The sequence below is a fragment of the Hyla sarda genome, chromosome 1 (genome assembly GCF_029499605.1).
Source record: "Hyla sarda isolate aHylSar1 chromosome 1, aHylSar1.hap1, whole genome shotgun sequence".
Lineage (NCBI taxonomy): Eukaryota > Metazoa > Chordata > Amphibia > Anura > Hylidae > Hyla > Hyla sarda.
Window position 1 is genome coordinate 303,558,124 of NC_079189.1, and position 17,439 is coordinate 303,575,562.

The following is a 17,439-nucleotide window of genomic DNA, read 5'->3' on the forward strand; positions in this document are numbered from 1 at the left end:
CCCGCCCCCAAAATAATCACCCTTACTTTCTGCAATGGGGTTCCCCATGGTGTTGCCTCTGCAAAAGTATTTGGCCATTAAAGACAAAAAAAATGGAAGTGGACAGGCACTTTGAAGGACTTTTAGTCCCAGCGGGTGCTCCGCTCCAGGGGGCTTGACTCATAGTCCTAAAATATCCAAATGTAGTAGATAATGAAGCAGCATTCCAAATGGATTGTCCATTGGTGTTTTATTCACTCCTCACAAAAATGTGCAATGTCTCAGTCCACAATCCGGACCTTTTTCAAGCATGATCTGACCAGTAGTTTCTTGCTATAAAAAATATTGCAGAAGCTCAAGGCAGTTGCCCATGAGGAAATTCGGCAGACGCACTTTCGAGATACTTGCTGTCAATGAATGCAACTATTATTTTTGTGAAATTGTGTGGCATAAAGTTTGAAATTTTTTTTTTTGAACACCTTTTAATTAATGTCCAAAGGATAAAACACCCCTTCGTATGTATTTACAGCAAAAATAAATGGGAGGATATAATCTGTGCTCTTTAATAATATTAAAATAAATTGAAATGGGAGAACTCATAGATACAGCTCTGTAAGAAATGAAATCTGAATTTCTCTACCCATTTAAAAAAAACATTGTAATTATTTCTAAGGTGGTCTTAGAGGCTAAGAGGAACGCAATGGTAAAGGATATATATATATTTTTTAATAGCCCAAAATATAAATAAAAAAAAGTCTGTAAAATGAATACATTGTCATATTATTGTAAAAAAAAAAAAAAAATGGCCCAACAATCTTGATCTGAACATAGTTTAAGGAAATAAACGCTTTTATCCAGAGACCCTCACAAGAGAATTTTGCACCCCAGACAAAATTCCAAGATCAATGTGCAGCTTTTCTTAGTGAGAAAACTGAATAAATATTTGCTGCCAAATCTATTACAGGCACAAAAAAAATTATCTTGCAGTTCAAACAGAGAAAGGGGAGGTAATAAATCAACAACATAGTATACAAATTGCTATTGCTCTATTTTTCTCATCGCTGTACCAGTCTGATATTGTGGAGGATATTGGTAAGTACTCGTTATGCCTTCTGAAAAGATAAGACTGGGTATAAGAAAACTGGTTCCAGTGGAAGATCATTTTCTGGAACAGACTGCTTCCCGTTCAAAGTCTAGAAGGAATTTATGGAAGTGCTAATGCCTACGAAAAGGAGAAGATTGAAATCCTGTGATACTGAGAAGCAAATAAATATCATTTTAATATAAAAATCCTCTATAAATGTAATTCTATAATTTCTTTTGCTATGATTTTCATGTGTTAAGCAGTTAAGTTTTGGCAGCAAGACTGGCAAAGGTCATTCCCGACTGGAATCTATCAAACCTGCCTTGGTTATGTGCTGCTTATCAGGAGCGGGATGGGACCCTCTGCTTTATCCTATCTTTAGATACATGAAGGGTGGAGGTTACTCTGGCGGCCAATGGAATCTTTAGGCCCCAGCCATGATTTCATCAATTAGGCCTGTTTGGATGTATCTTCTAGAGGACATTATGGAGAGGACAACAGGTTTTTAAACTATTTTTTTTTTTTTTACTATTTTTTAATGGCCAACTAATTTAAGTTCCTGGTTTGGTAAAACAGTCCGTTTTATAACAATAATTGGAGTTATGCAATATAACAAAACGTATCCCCTATCCATGTGGTCTGACCACTGGGAACCCCTGCAACCTCCCACCTGGTGCTTTGGCTCGCTGCATGAGTGGAGGCGTGAAGACCACCAAGCTGTGGCCGACTTGCACCCTCCATGCATTTCTATGGGAGAGCTGGAGTTACAAAGTTCCGGTATATCCGGCTCTCCCATAGAGATGCATGAAGGGGACGTATTGGCCACAGCTTTGTGCCAGGTGGGAGATAGCAAGGGGGTCTTGGTGGTCTGGGGTTCCCAGTGGTCGGACCCTCTGCGATCTGCATCTAGGGGAAAAGTTATGTTATACTGGACTACTTCTATAATTGAGAAGGTAAAAAATTAGAACAACAGAGGGTGTTTGTGTTTCCCCGCTGCCTTTCCATCTCCGCTGCCTGGCTTTCAAGTCCTTCTCTGTACTGCTTTTATGGATTGAATACGAATAAAAGAATTTCTACTACAAGTCCTGGTGAGTGCACTGTTCCTCTTCTTCTACTGTATTGTTATTGAAGACTTATAATGCTTCCTTTGCCCAAAAAAACTGAAGGGGCAACTTTTGCTTACAAAAAAAGATAGAAATGGTTGTAGAAGAAAAATTCTTGATTTCTTTCATTTTTTCATAAAAAAAAAAATATATAAATATTTAAAATATTTAATTTTTTAGCAGCATGATGGGTTAATAGAAGGAAAAGAGACCAAACTGAAAGCAGGAAGAACCACAAGAAGCTGGAGCTGGCTGTAGTATAGGCACCTAAAGGGAGGAAATGAGGAGTTGTTGATGTCCATGGGTTCCGGACTTCAGGCAGACATGGCGAATGATTTGCTTCCAGGTATAAGAGTAATCCTATCCTTACAACTGTTAGTTCCTTCATTTTTACTCTATTTAAAAGTAACTGAACAAACTTTGGGGGACATTCATAAAGAGTGGTGTAGGAGAACGTCTTTTACCCAATTAATTCATGTGGTGGACACTGTGTACCTGCACCAGATCTATGACATGGTGCTGATCACATTTCTTACTCCAGTACACCACTTTGTATATTGGCCCTCTGCGACTTTTTGTGCAGCTTTCATCCCTTGCGACAATGTGCTGATAACTTTTTTTTTTTATAATGCTTTTTGCAGTTAGTTCTGTAAGCCAAGTCAGGGCTTGTGTAGGATCGCGCCCAAGTTAGCGTAGTTGCGACAAAAGATGCGACAAACTGAAAAGTCACATAAGATGAATTCCTTACCACTGCATGATATCAACTGAAATCATGACATAGTATTTTCTTTTAGAAAAACCTAAAGCAAAAGTCGCAATAAAAAGCCTCAAAACAGCATCTGAGACAAACTGCGACAAATGTACACCACTTATTAAAGGATATCTGCAGCAAAAGATAACTTACCCCCTACACACATTATAGGGGATAAGTGTCTGATCGCTCCCCGCTATCTCCTGCAGTGCCCGTGACGCCGCAGCCACCATGCCTCCTCCATGTATCTCTATGGGAGAGGTGGGGAGGCAGCGTTGGTGCCTCTCCCATAGAACAGTATGTGGAGGGGCATACCTTCGACCTAAGAGGGGTTTATGCTCCCCCCATGATCAGACATTTATCCCTTATCCTGTGGATAAGGGATAAGTTATCTTTTGCTGCAGATGTCCTTTAAGGCATATCCAATAAACAAAGTTTTACTAAAATACACAGTGATAGAATAGTTTTCTAATATACACAGCAGTAAAATACTTTTAAAGGAGTAGTGCAGGGAAAAATAACTTATTCCCTATCCTTCGGATAGGTGATAAGTTATAGATCGTGGGGTTCCGACTGCTGAATGGGGCCCCAGCAATCTGCCGGAAGAGGCCGTTCCGACCCCCTTTCCAGCAGACCCCTGGGGCCCTGTTCAGGAGATTGCGGTGGTCCATGCGGTTGGACCCCCATGATCTATAACTTAACTCATCCCATATCCAAAAGATAGAGGATATCTTTCACTACACTACTCCCTTAAAGGGTTTCTCCACTGCCCTGTCTTCCGGACCTCTGCTCGCAGCGTCCGGAAGTTTATTATTCCGGACGCTGTGTGTGGGCTTCTGTGTTCGAGGCCGCCCCCTCAACGTAAGTCTATGGGAAGGGGGCACGACCTCTGTCACGCCCCCTTCCCATAGACTTTTGTTGAGGGGGCGGGCTTGATGTCACGAGGGGGCGGCCTCGAACGCGGAAGCCCACACACAGCGTCCGGAGTAATAAACCTCCGGACGCTGCGAGCGGAGCTCCGGAAGACAGGGCAGTGGAGAAACCCGTTAATGATTCTGAAGGACCTTTTGGTTGTCTGGGCATACTAGGAATTGTAGCTTTGCAACAGCCGGAGGCACCCTGGTTGGGAAACACCGCCCTAAGCCCTGTTGCTGGTTTCTGTGAACAGAAATCCATTCTTTCTCATTCTCTCTCTCTCTCTCTCTCATTCTCTCTCTCTGTCTCTCTCATTCTCTCTCTCTTCTCATTCTCTCTCTCTGTCTCTCATTCTCTCTCTTCTCATTCTCTCTCTCTTCTCATTCTCTCTCTCTGTCTCTCTCATTCTCTCTCTTCTCATTCTCTCTCTCTGTCTCTCTCTCTTCTCATTCTCTGTCTCTCTCTTCTCATTCTCTCTCTCTGTCTCTCTCATTCTCTCTCTTCTCATTCTCTCTCTCTTCTCATTCTCTCTCTCTCTGTCTCTCTCATTCTCTCTCTTCTCATTCTCTCTCTCTTCTCATTCTCTCTCTCTGTCTCTCTCATTCTCTCTCTTCTCATTCTCTCTCTCTTCTCATTCTCTCTCTCTGTCTCTCTCATTCTCTCTCTTCTCATTCTCTCTCTCTTCTCATTCTCTCTCTCTGTCTCTCTCATTCTCTCTCTTCTCATTCTCTCTCTCTGTCTCTCTCTCTTCTCATTCTCTCTCTCTGTCTCTCTCATTCTCTCTCTCTTCTCATTCTCTCTCTCTTCTCATTCTCTCTGTCTGTCTGTCTCTCTCTCTTCTCATTCTCTCTCTCTGTCTCTCTCTCTCATTCTCTCTCTCATTCTCTCTCTCTCTGTCTCTCTCTCTTCTCATTCTCTCTCTCATTCTCTCTCTCTGTCTCTCTCTCTCATTCTCTCTCTCTGTCTCTCTCTTCTCACTCTTCTCATTCTCTCTCTCTCTCTGATTCTCTCTCCCCCCTATATGATCACATATGGTGATCATATAGGTGATATGATAGTATCAGGTGATGGAGAGCTCGTCCCTTGTACATCCTCTGATACAAAGGCGCCCTACATACACACTGAGTACGTCTATTCAGCTCCAGCCGGCGCATACAGAAAGCGTCTTGACCGGAAATGACGATCCAACTAAATAGCAGTCCTAGAGGAAGTGAGGTCATTGTGAAAATGCTCTATCACCACCCATTCTCTTGACGTCTCTACTTCCACGTCTCTCTTGTGTGTGGGTCCCGGTGAGGTGTGCGGCTTCCCCGTGGGGAAGGAGGAGGATCGGAGTCATGGCGGTGGTGTCCGGAGCTGGGGGCGGGGGGCCGGCGGCGCAAGGTAACATACGAGACGGGGCCAGGATAGCCATGCTGTGCATTCTATGGTACTCGGTGAGCTCTGGCGGCAACGTGGTGAACAAGATCATCCTGAACGGCTTCCCGTACCCAGTGACTGTGTCCCTCTTCCATATCCTGGCGATCTGCTGCTTCTTGCCCCCGATGCTCCGCGCCTGGGGGGTCCCGCACACCCAGCTGCCTGCTCGCTATTACCGCTGGTACATCATCCCGCTGGCCTTCGGAAAGTACTTCGCCTCCGTATCCGCGCATTTCAGCATCTGGAAGGTGCCCGTGTCTTATGCCCACACCGGTAAGTAGTGCCAGCACTGTGCCCACACTGGGGAGGGGGGATATTCGTGGATCTAAAGTTTCAGCCTTCTATGAGATGTATTAGAACTAGTTCCCCATTGCTTTAGATCAGTGTCTTCCCAACAATATGCCTCCAGCTGTTGCAAAAACTACAACTCCCAGCATGCCTGGACAGCCTGTGGCTGTCCAGGCATGCTGGGAGTTGTAGTTTTTGCAACAGCTGGAGGCACACTTTGGATGACACTGCTTTAGATCAAGTAGTTTCTTTGTCTTGGTATATGTGGCTGCTATGGAAATACTTTAGGCATCATAAACAGTCCATGATAGGCCATGTTCACACTACGGAATTCCACGGTGTGAACTTAACATTAGTGTGAATGGATCTCTGCAAGACCCGTTCACACTGCGGAATTTCCGCAGCGGACAATTCCGCCACTGAAATGGTTCTGCGCAAAGAAAGAACATGTTCATTCTTTGCGCAGATTCCGCGAGCACTGCATAGCCGTCAATGGGGACAGCTCAGTGCCCCGCGGTCCTAGCGCCGAAGCAAGCTCGGCGGCGGCCACCAGGCGGAATCTCCGCTCGCGGAATTCAGTAGTGTGAACGCACCCTTTACACTGACTTGCCAAAGGTTGAACAGCCGTTAATGCCGTTTTGGGTCTTTATGGTGGAACTATCAGCTCTATTGGTTTTATAACACTCTTTCAATTGTTGGGGTTCTCACCTATATCAAGAGCAGGAACCCTCTTTATGAACAGGACGTAGCCCCTTAAACAACGACCAGTCCTACCAGGAGCAATGTTGCATCTCATGCCAGTCACGTAGGTCATGAGTGATGCCAGGGTAAGGGAAATTTCTCCACAGAAAACCGCTTTTCTGCTCCATGGTGAGTGAAGCAAAAATGATCCGGAATTGGCCTTTATTTGGTCATAGACTAAATGGGATGTTACTTGCGGATTCCGCCAGAGGAATTGATATGTGCAGTCTTCCGGCAGAATTTGGATCAGGGTCGGACATTCCACGGTAGGAACAGTCACGGAAAACCCATTAGTCAGTGGGAGTCTGAATGTAAGAGAGAATCTGTGTGGAATATAACTCTGAATCCGCGTAAGATTCCTTTCCCCTGAATTTCCTTCGACCTAAGATCTAGACTTTTAGGGCCCCGTTCACACTATGCGGATTCCGATTGCTGCAGCCTCCTATTGATTGCAATGAAAAATTCAGCTGCTCAGTTCACACGTCAAGAACTCTGTAGCTGGACTTCTGACAAGGAATTGTATTCCGGCGGAATTTTCCGAAGAAGTTTCCTTTTGACAATGAGATGGCGGGTATGTTCGCAATCAATTGTGGCATATGGAAGCACCAATTAAGGATATTTTCGGCTCCATGCAGAAGATCAGGAATCCACTAGGGAAATTTAAAGGAGTACTGCAGTTTTAGGCACTTATCCCCTATCCACAGGATAGGGGATAAGTGTTTGATGGGGGTTCTGAGTGCTGCGACCCACGCGATCTCCCGCACGGGGACCCTGCATTGCCACCGCTCATGCGCGTGTCTTAGACTTCACTAAGAGGTAGCGCCCCCTCCATTCAGTTCTATGGGAGAAGCACGAACACTTAATCTCCTCCTCCTTCCATAGAGATACATGGAGGGGGCGTGTCGCCGTGGTGGATTAGTGCGGGAGATCACATGGGGTCCCATCGTTCGGACCCCCCGCGATCAGACACTTATCCCCTATCCTGCGGATAGGGGATAAGTGTCTAGGACTGCAGATCTCAGAAATTCCTCAGTGTGAATGTAGCCTTAGAACAATTTTTCCCAATCAGGATGCCTCCAGTTGTTGCAAAACTACAACTCCCAGCATGCCAGGACAGCCTTTGTCTTTCTGGGCATGCTGGGCATTGTAGTTTTGCAACATCTGGAGGCACCCTGGTTGGAAAACACTGCCATAGGCTGCATTCGCATCTCTGTTTTGCAATATGGTTCCTGCATCCGATTTCAGTGTAAAAACTGTATTGCAAACTGTATATATAGACAGGTAATTGAAAACCGTATGCCAAACGTAGCATCCGGTTGTGTATGTTTTTGCATCATTAACTCTTTTATTTGTTTTTTTTCCCTGTACACAAAACCGTAGTCTACTACGTTTTGTGTCCTGGTGAAAAACCGAATACAACCCGTATACTTTATTTTTTTATTTTATTTTTTATTTTATTTTTTTTTAACGGTGGTCTAAGGGAACCGTATGTATGTACAGTTCCATCTGGTTTGCACAACACGGTTTTGCAGTTTGCACGTGTGCAGTGCACGTCAAAAGTTCTTCTCACAAATAGAACAAGAACTTTAATTAAGGACAAACATAAAACCGTATCTGTGTTGTTTGATTTATTTATTTTTTCTTTCTTTCAAAAAACGTATACTGTTGTATACGGTTGGGTCCGGTTTGTAGACATGGTGTTTTTTTTTTGTTTTTTTTTTTTTACAAAAAACCTGATACGGGAACCGTATTGCAAGAACAAGATGTGAATGCAGCCTTAGAAGGATGATCACATTGCTACCTCTTTCCTTACACGTGTTCAGAATACACAGAGTTTAGACAAAGGAGGGGGGTTTCTCATAGTTTGTGTATTGGATGTGTTTTGGCTGTCCGGGCATTCTGGTGGTTGTAGTTTTGCAACGTCTACAGTTTGGAGACACTGATGGGAGCCCATGCACACAAGCATATGAGGCATCCATATGGTACAGTCCCAGTAGAGGTCTGTGGGTGAACATGGTACCCCCGGTATTCTTACTGAGCTACTACACAACAATATGCATACGGTCTTGTAATACGGACCCCTAGGCAGGATCCAGAGGTGGCAAGTAACTTCCACTGCAAAGTTTGCTGCAGATCTGTGACAAATCCACCAAAAATTCCATATTTTTTACATGCAAATGTTGTCACCAATGTCACCCTGCACATTGTAAAATCCACAACAGAAGAGCTAGTCTGCAGTATTTTCTGGTACACGTGGACAGGGCCTTGAAAACCCCATTCATTTGTATTTCATACTGTAAGTTGCTGCAGGTGTTTAATGGTAATGACTATCTTAGTCTGTTGGTTTAGTTGATGTATGTTCACAAGCTGACAACATTTGACACCAGCACTATTGGGACTCGCCCTTCATTTATTTGTAACTCTCACCTAAGGGCTCATACTAAGAAAATTCCATGCAGATTTTTCTTGTAGCAGCCATATCTGTGGGTTTCTTCTGCTCTGCTGCCAGAAGTTTAGCGACATAATTCACAATGAGGAATTGGATTTTGTAAGTGGGACAGTGCTTGTGTTCGTGGCAGATGCCTCCATGCAGGAAGATCATAGATGCATTGGGGAAACTCCTAAGGGTAGGGGCACACGTGCTGTATTTAGTTACATATTTCTCGTTCGGCTCCATTGGGTGACACAAACTATGGGTATATCTTGCTGTTAACAAAAGTCTGCCCCTCCTGGCAGGATATACCCCACCCACTGACTCTGAACTAATCAGATTTATCTTGGACTCAGTAGGAGGCAGACACAGGTCTGGAGCTCTTCTAGAGTGAGTTTTCTCCCCTCCTTTTTTGTTTTATTTAGGTTGGGGTGACAGGAGCATGGCGCTGCCTGATTTCTCCCCCCCCCCCCCCCCCCCAATCACTTGAGAGGAAGGGGCACGGTACATAAAGTATGCACAGTTGACCCCTTCTCGCCTCCGACCAGAGCTAAGGATGTGCCCTGGGTCCCGCTCCCCTCTTGCCCCAGCACTAGGCTGGTTGAAGACTTCGGTGGCTGAGTATATACGGAACATTTCCCTTGAGGGGAAGTACACCCCTTCCACTCTCCATTCCCTGCCCCCCGGGTTTATGGGTGTTACTCTTTTATTGGGTGTTTAGGGGTTAAAAACGTATCGGTCCCTGTACCTCTCTTCCTAGCACCTCTCTTGCCGGCGGCCATGCCGCACATAAGGTGTCTTTTGTATATTTGCGACAGTATTCTGTCGCACAGCGTCATTGCACTGTATATTTGAGACAGTATTCTGTCGCATGGCGTCCCTGCACAACACACAAGGTGCTTTCCCTATTCTTGCGCACCTCGAGTATTCGCACGCCTGTTTTCTGCACTTCGGCCATGGCAGTGGGAAAGCATGTACACCTGCCGCATGTCTGTGTTCCAGCTCCAGCACTCTTCTCACCCGATTGGACATCTCCACGCCACGCTCACTCCCTTTCCCCATCTACCAGGCGGCGACCTCGCTCTCACGGTCGTTCTCCAGGAGGCCACTCCCAAACCCCAGTCCACCATTTCAGGTCTACTACGCCTGGATCTAGAGCTCCCACTACCCTTTCCCATTCTCCTGGGGAACTGGTGGGCCAGACTCGGACCCACGTTCGGAGACTGAGGAGCTGCCATCCATGTCGGACATGGTGGACAGCCTTGTGTCTGCTGTCAGGGACACCTTTCACCTACAGGACCCTGGAACTTCAGACCCATCTCCAGAAGTTTTCTTTCACGCACTCGCTGGACATCCAAGGTTTTCAGCACTCATACGGAGTTTGATGACCTGCTGGAAACTGCCTTCAAGCACCCTGAAAAACGCTTCTAAGCGGCTGCGGGCTGTTTTTCCACTTGCCCAGGACTGGTCCTACGGTGGACCCTTATCTCCCGCTTATCAAAGTCCACCACTTTTCCTCAGGCTGATGCAGCTTCCTTCAATTTGGACAAGCAAGTTGAAAATTTAGCAAAATTCGCATTTCAAGCAGTAGGTTCATCCTTGCTTCCGGCGGTCATCGCAACTTGGGTACCAAAGGCCTTGTCAGCCTGGGCCACCCAACGTCGCAAAGGTGTTTTATCTGGGGCTCCCCCAGATGATCTGGCTGACCTAGCCCTTCAGATTTCAAACACTGGTGATTATATGTGCTCGGTGTCTCTGGAGTCCGCACGCTGTGCAGCCTTTGCTTCTGGCAACTTGGTGGCTATCCACAGCTCTAAGTAGTTGAAGGCTGGAATGCAGATGCGGCTTCCAAGAAACTGACGGCCGCCTTTTTGGCAAACGCTTGGACAAAATAATCTCTGGGGCTACAGGTGGTAAGAGCTCTCTGCTTGCTCAAACTAAGGTGTGTTGCACAGATTCTCGCTGCAAGTCCTCTTTGTTTCGGTCCTTTGCATCAGGCCGCCGAGACAAACCAGCGGCTTTGCAGTCTCTGAAGGCTCCTACCTTCAAAGTGCGCCCCTCCTGTAGAGCTGCAGATTATTTTGGATGCTTTTCTGCAAAGCCAGGTACTCTCAAACCTACCTCCGCCTGAAGGGGTGCCCCCACCCGAGTCTTCCTCTCGGGTGGGTGGTCGCTTGTCCCTCTTTCGGGACGTTTTGCGCAGGTCCAGGATTCCTGGGTTCCGAATGCCGTTTCCGACTGGTGCTCTTCCCCGGGATCGTTTTTTCCTGTCCCGTCCTCCCCACTCTCCAGCCCCTGCTGTGGATTTTCAGTCTGTGCTCCACACCCTCCTTGCACAGGGGGGTCATTGTGCCAGTTCCACTCCAGGAATGTTTTTTTTTTTGGGCTTCTATTCAAATCTGTTTTTGTTTGTTTCCAAAAAAGGGGGTACGGTCTGTCAGATTCTTGATCTGAAGCTCCTCAATCGGCACTTCTGAATGGAATCTCTCCGCTCTGTTGGTATCCATGGACCAGGGCGAATTCCTGTCTTCGGTGGACATCCCCATTTTTCCGCCATACCAACTATTTCTGCGGTTTGCCGTTCCTGCAGGCCATTTTCAATTTGTGTCCGCAACCCCCAGGGTCTTCACCAAAGTCCTGGTGGTGGTGATAGCTATCCTCCACTCTTCGGGGGGGAGGGGGGGGCGGGGCTGGTTTGATGCTTCCTTATGTGGACAACCAGTTGATAAAAGCTCCATCCATTGCACAAAAGCAGAAGTCTCTCCACATCACTCTTCAGACCCTGACCAGTTTCGGATGGGGGATCAACTGGGAAAAGTCCAACCTCTCTCCCTCCCAGTCTCTAGTCTTCCTGGGGCTTCACTTTGACACCAGGTTATGCTTCCGCAGGACAAGCGGTGTGCTCTGCTGTTTGGGATCCGCCTATTATGCCGTCCGAAAGCAGTGGCCATCCGTTAGTGCATGGAAGTGTTGGGGCAAGATGGTGGTAGTCATGGAAGCCATTATTTTTTCTCAATTTCGGTGAAGTCCTCTTCAGTGGGCCATCCTGTACCTTTGGGAAAAGTCTCAGCGATCCTGGATTCCGCGATCCTGTCTCTGGCTGTGGACGTGTTTTGGTTGTTCCCTGGTCACGGTTCACCCTCCCTTACCTCTTCCCCTCCTGCCCAGGGTAGTGAGGAATTCAAGGCGGAAGGCGTCTCAAATCTGGTGGCTCCAGATTTGCCCCGGCGCCAGTGTTTTGCCGACGTAGTGCGTCTCGTGGTGGACATTTCCATACGGCTCCCGGATCGGCCCAAACTTCTTTTTCAAGGTCCCCTCTGCCACCCCAATTTACTGCTGCTGCATTTGATGGCATAGCGGTTGAAACCGCAGTTTCTCTTCGGGCGCCTAAACCGTCCTTTTGCCAGGATTCATCACAAGACCTGGCATGCCTACTTTCAGTGGTGAGATGCTCGATCCCTGTCTCCCACACTTAGTTCCCTCTAGTGGTAGGTGTTGTCACTTTTCATTCTTTCAGCATCCTTTGGCTTCTGACCCTCCATGTTCGCACCTTCATTCAGGGGGTGGCTCACGAGGCTCCTCCTTACAGGTCTCCCACTCAACCCTGGGACCTGAATTTGGTTCTCAGCGCTTTGCAAGTGCCCTGTTTGGACCCCCTTCGGGAGATCTCTCTCCGCTTCCTTTCTTGGAAGGTGTCTTTCTTCCTTCCAACGGATGTCTGAATTGGCGGCTCTCTCCTGCCGAAACTCCTTCACCAGGAATAGGCTGTGCTTCGGCCAGTACAGTCTTTTCTGCCAAAGATGGTCTCCTCTTTTCATCGGAACAAGGATATTGTCCTTCCCTCCTTCTGTCCAGCTCAGTCTCCACCCTAAGGAGCGTTCTCTCCACAACTAGGATGTGGTCAGAGCTCTGCGTGTCTCTCTCAGCCACCTGCTTTTCGGTGCTCTGATTTGCTATTTGTCATTCCGGAAGGCAGGCGCAAGGGGCTTCTAAGGTGACCATATCACGGTGGGTCTGGTCTGCCATATCAGAGGCCTATCGTTCTAAGGGGAAGGCTCCTCCTTTCTGGGTTACGGCACAATCCACCCGCTCTGTTGTGGCCTCCTGGGCGGTCTTCAAAAGGGGCTTCGGCCCTGCAGGTATGTAAGGCAGCCACTTGGTCGTCCGTGCATACGTTCACCAAGTTCTACCAGGTGCACACTTCTGCGTCTGCTGATGCCGGTTTGGGGCATAAAGTGTTGCAGGCGGCGGTGTTTCCTTCCGCCTGATTCTTTCTAGCTGGGTTCTGATTTCCCACCCCGGGGACTACTTTGGTACATCCCACAGTTCCTGTGTCCCCCCCAATGGAGCTGAATGAGAAAAGTGTATATAAATACATATATATATATATATATATATATATATATATATATATATTATTATAAATTTTTTTTTTTTTTTTAATACTTACTGTAAAATCTTTCTCAGATAATCCATTGGGGGGGGGGGCATTGCTTTTGGACTAAACTGATTAGCTCAGTCAGTGGGTGGGGTATATCCTGCCAGGAGGGGCTGACTTATTTTTTGTTAAAATGCCTAGTGTCAGCCTCCTAGTGGCAATATCCCCACGGTTTCTGTGTCCCCCAATGGATCCTCAGAGAAAGAGATTTTACAGGAAGTATAAAAAAAATCTACTTCTACCGATTAACGTCAAAATCGGCTGCAGAAAATACGGAGCAAAAAAAGCACGTGACCCTACCCTAAGGGTGCGTTTACATGTGGCAGATTTGTTGTAGAAATGTCTGCCGTTGTCAGGTTCACCTCAATCAAGCATGTGGACATACATCCACATGCTGCAGATACACTTGGAGGTGCAGTTCTATCAATTTCTTAGACAAATGTTCAGCATGTGACTATACCATTAGAGACCAATTTGGGCTCAGAATTACAAAATAAACTGTTCAATATATGTACTTTACCAATTCTATTCTGGTTATCTCTGTGCCTGTTCAGTCACTGTAGTCGCAACACGATCGCTGAAAAAAACTGAACACGTGAAAAAACAAAAAAAATGTATAGTAAAGTTGGTGGTTTTGCTCTTTTAAGGTAGGGTCACCCGTAACGGATCCGCCAGTTACCCGATCCTATACTGTGCCTCCAGCTCTTCCCAACCCCCGTGTGCTGCTCGCACAGGGACCTTCGAGTACTCAGACATCTCGGAGCTGCCGCAATGTCTGAGTACACTGCGCATGCGAGAGGTGACTCGGTCACTGTGTGGCTTCTCCATAGTGGCAAATTTCCGCTTTGAGCAGCACATGGGGGTTTGAAACAGCTGGAGGCACACTATAAGGTTGGGTCACTGGTGGATCTGCATTGTAAAATATGCTGCCGATCCGTTGTGACTCTACCCTAAGGGTGTATTCACACATACAGTATCTTGCGCATACTTGATGTGGAGGATTTTAAGCTGCAGATTTCAATGTAAACTGGACTGGATGCAGCATTAGTCTGCGCATCAAAAATGCGCAGAATATTGTACATGTGACTACACTCTTGTAATGGATCCTGGTTAATCCACTACACCCTTAGGGCTTGTTCACATAGGCGAATCCACAGTTTTTTTACGCTGCGGATCCGCCGACTATGGACCCCCCTAGAGTGTGCCTCAGATGTGCCTGCTCGGAACGGCAATTCGCTGCAACGAGCAGACACACTGCGATGTTAGTCGCTGCTCTTGGCCTAACAAGGGGAGCAGCCGCAATCTGTGACTACACCGCATGTGGCGACTCCCACATCGCAGCAGTTTGTCTGCTCGTAGCAACAGATTGCCGCTCTGAGCAGGCACACCTTAGGTGTCAATCGTTGGCGGATCCACAGCGTAAAATACGTTGTGGATCCACCCTTGTGAACGAGCCCTAAAGGTTTATACACACACACACTATCCTGCACATATTTGTTGCACAGGATATGAAGCTGCAGATTTTATTCTTTTGAAGTAAACTCGAATGGTTTAACACAGCTTCAAGTCCTGCGCATCAAATATGCACAGGGTACTGTCTGTGTGAACAGACCCTGAAAATTTGAATTTGGTACAAATAGAGGATGTAAAAAGAACTAAATGTATTCTGTGTTACAGCTGTTGTAGAGTTTTAAGATGGTCCACGCTTGACTCAAAAATCTGTCCCACCCACAATTGCTCTTCAGGTGATCCTGTATATCCATTCTAGCACACAGTCAAGGAAAATCTCCATGGTGTGGCTATCAATTTCCCTCCTGGTGAGGAAACCATGGCAAAGCTTTTTTTTTTTTCTTTCATGGTGCGTTCCCACCTGGTGTATACACAGTGTATTTTATGCTGCACAAAATTTGCTGCTGCAGCGGGAAATACGCTGCGTACTCCTCACTCACTATACACACAGGGCTTTCCGGCGGCAGCCCTATGTGTGCAGGGAGTTTTGGAGACGGATCCGCGCGTCTCGTCAGCACACGGCCTCGCCTCCAAAACTTACTGCATGCATAGGGCTTCCCCCGGAAAGCCCTGTGTGTGTGTGTGTGTGTGTGTATATATAGTGAGCGAGGAGTATGCAGCGTATTTCCCGCTGCTGCCGCAAATTTTGCGCATCGAGAAATACGCTGTGTATACGCCAGGTGGGAATGCACCCTAAGGATGTATTTAGACATGCAAAGATTTATCAAAATGTTTGTGGTGAGAGTGGTAAAGTTGCTTGTAGGAACCAGTCAGATTGCTTCGTAAAAAATGTTGTTTTTTTAAAGGCCTCTGAAAAAATTAAGGAATTTGGTTGCTAGGGGCAACCGTACCACTCTTCCTCTACACAGATTTTGATAAATCTCCTTGTAGTGTTTACATTTATTGCATAGTTTCAAACCGGCTACAACCCTGGGGCCAAATCTAAGTGTTTACAAGTGAATTTTATCCACAAAGGAGATTGTGTTCCAACAAAGGAAATATGTTAAATCCATGGCATATGAACAACAGATAGGAATTAGAAAATTCACAAAATGTGTGTAATCTACTGTAAGGCTGCAGTCACATCACGATTAGTGCCTCTGGGATGACTGTTTGGGACATTAGAATGTAGGGATCAACTGATTATCGGTTTGGCCGATAGTCACAATTTTCTTAGTTATTGGTATCGGCAATTACCTTGTCGATAATGCGGGCGCTTTAAATAAATGAACGGCTTTTGCGGGGCCAGAGACAGCTGCCGCCACCCGCTTCTCTCCCTCTGCCTGTCCTGAGTCTAACCACCGCCGCTGCCAGAGACTGCCACCACCACCCGCGTCTCTCCCCCTGCCTGTCCTGGGCTCCTGATTCCAACCACTGCTGCTGCTGCCAGAGACCACCTCCGCCGGTGCCCCATTGCCTCCCCTATCCCCGGTTTTATAATTACCTGTTCCCGGGGTCCATGCTACTTCTGGCTTCTGCGGCGTCCTGCGCTGTTGCTGTGCACTGCGCAATGACGAGTGACGTCCTCAACGCGACGTCACAGTCAGTGCACACAGTGACAGCTCAGGACGCTGCAGGAGCCAGAAGTAGCGCGGATCCCGGAAACGGGTAATTATAAAACCGGGGGTGGCAGTGGTTGGAATCAGGACCCCAGGACAGGCAGGGGGGAGAGAAGTGGATGGGGTCTCTGGCCCCGTAAAAGCCACTGCAGTTCATTGATATAAAGCACCCGCTTTAAATCATTGATCTGCACTGTGGCCAGTCTGATGCTACTTACAAGCAAGATCTGCCTTACAGTGCAGTTTGGAAGAGGATTATTATACAATTAAATATTCGAATTCCTGGGTGTGACCCAGAAGAACTTGTACTGCGCCTACCGGAAGCTGTGATGGCCATCCAGTATTCTACGTGGTGGTGAGGCCGCATCCTGGAACTCAAGATCCTGTAAGCTAATGGCTTCATATACAGATAACACTGTTGACACTCAGCAAAGTAATGTCTCCGATACCTTTTTTGTTAAAGGGGTATTCCAGGCCAAAACTTTTTTTTTATACATCAACTGGCTCTGGAAAGTTAAACAGATTTGTAAATTACTTCTATAAAAAAAATCTTAATCCTTCCAATAGCTATTAGCTTCTGAAGTTGAGTTGCTGTTTTCTGACTAACTGCTTTCTGATGACTCACGTCCCGTGCAGTTCCTATGGGGATATTCTCCCATCATGCAAGGGATATTCTCCCATCATGCACAGCTCCCGGGACATGACATCATCATTGAGCAGTTAGACAGAAAACTTCAGAAGCTAATAACTATTGGAAGGATTAAGATTTTTTAATAGAAGTAATTTACAAATCTGTTTAACTTTCTGGAGCTAGTTGATATATATAAAAAAGTTTTGGCCTGGAATACCCCTTTAACCTCTGCTAGTACTAGTGTGAATATTCCACAATTCTTTAGGACATTTAAAATTAAAACTGCAATTATCACACTACTTATATCAGTTACACAACAGTCCTGATGAACATTTCCCATTTGCCAGTTCCAGTTTCTATTTCTCACCATTTACAAAAAAAAGTGTAGGCCTTCAGATGATTGGGGGAATATAAAAAGGAGAGTGTAATAAAAGAAAGTGTAGTTATGTGGTATATATAAAATATTTAATAGAATTATTAATTCACATATACACTAGGCAGGGTAGCAGTCCCCTGTAGATGGGTGTCCCCCCTAGTGTAGTGTAGGTAGCAGACTGCCTGAAGATAGATACTCCCCGGCTCGCTGTAGAT

The 17,439-nt window shown here is 46.4% G+C and overlaps 1 protein-coding gene across 2 annotated transcripts in view; it reads left to right on the forward strand.

The window, feature by feature from the left end:
* Positions 1-5,045: 5,045 nt before the first annotated feature.
* Positions 5,046-17,439, forward strand: part of SLC35E1 (solute carrier family 35 member E1) — a 44,693-nt gene continuing 32,299 nt past the window's right edge. For both annotated transcript variants that reach the window (XR_008855595.1, XM_056552073.1), the window contains exon 1: positions 5,046-5,524. Coding sequence is in view for 1 of the 2 variants with exons in the window: in XM_056552073.1 (XP_056408048.1) it covers positions 5,170-5,524 (355 nt within the window). In the remaining variant the exon portion in view is untranslated. The remainder of the gene's footprint in view (positions 5,525-17,439) is intronic.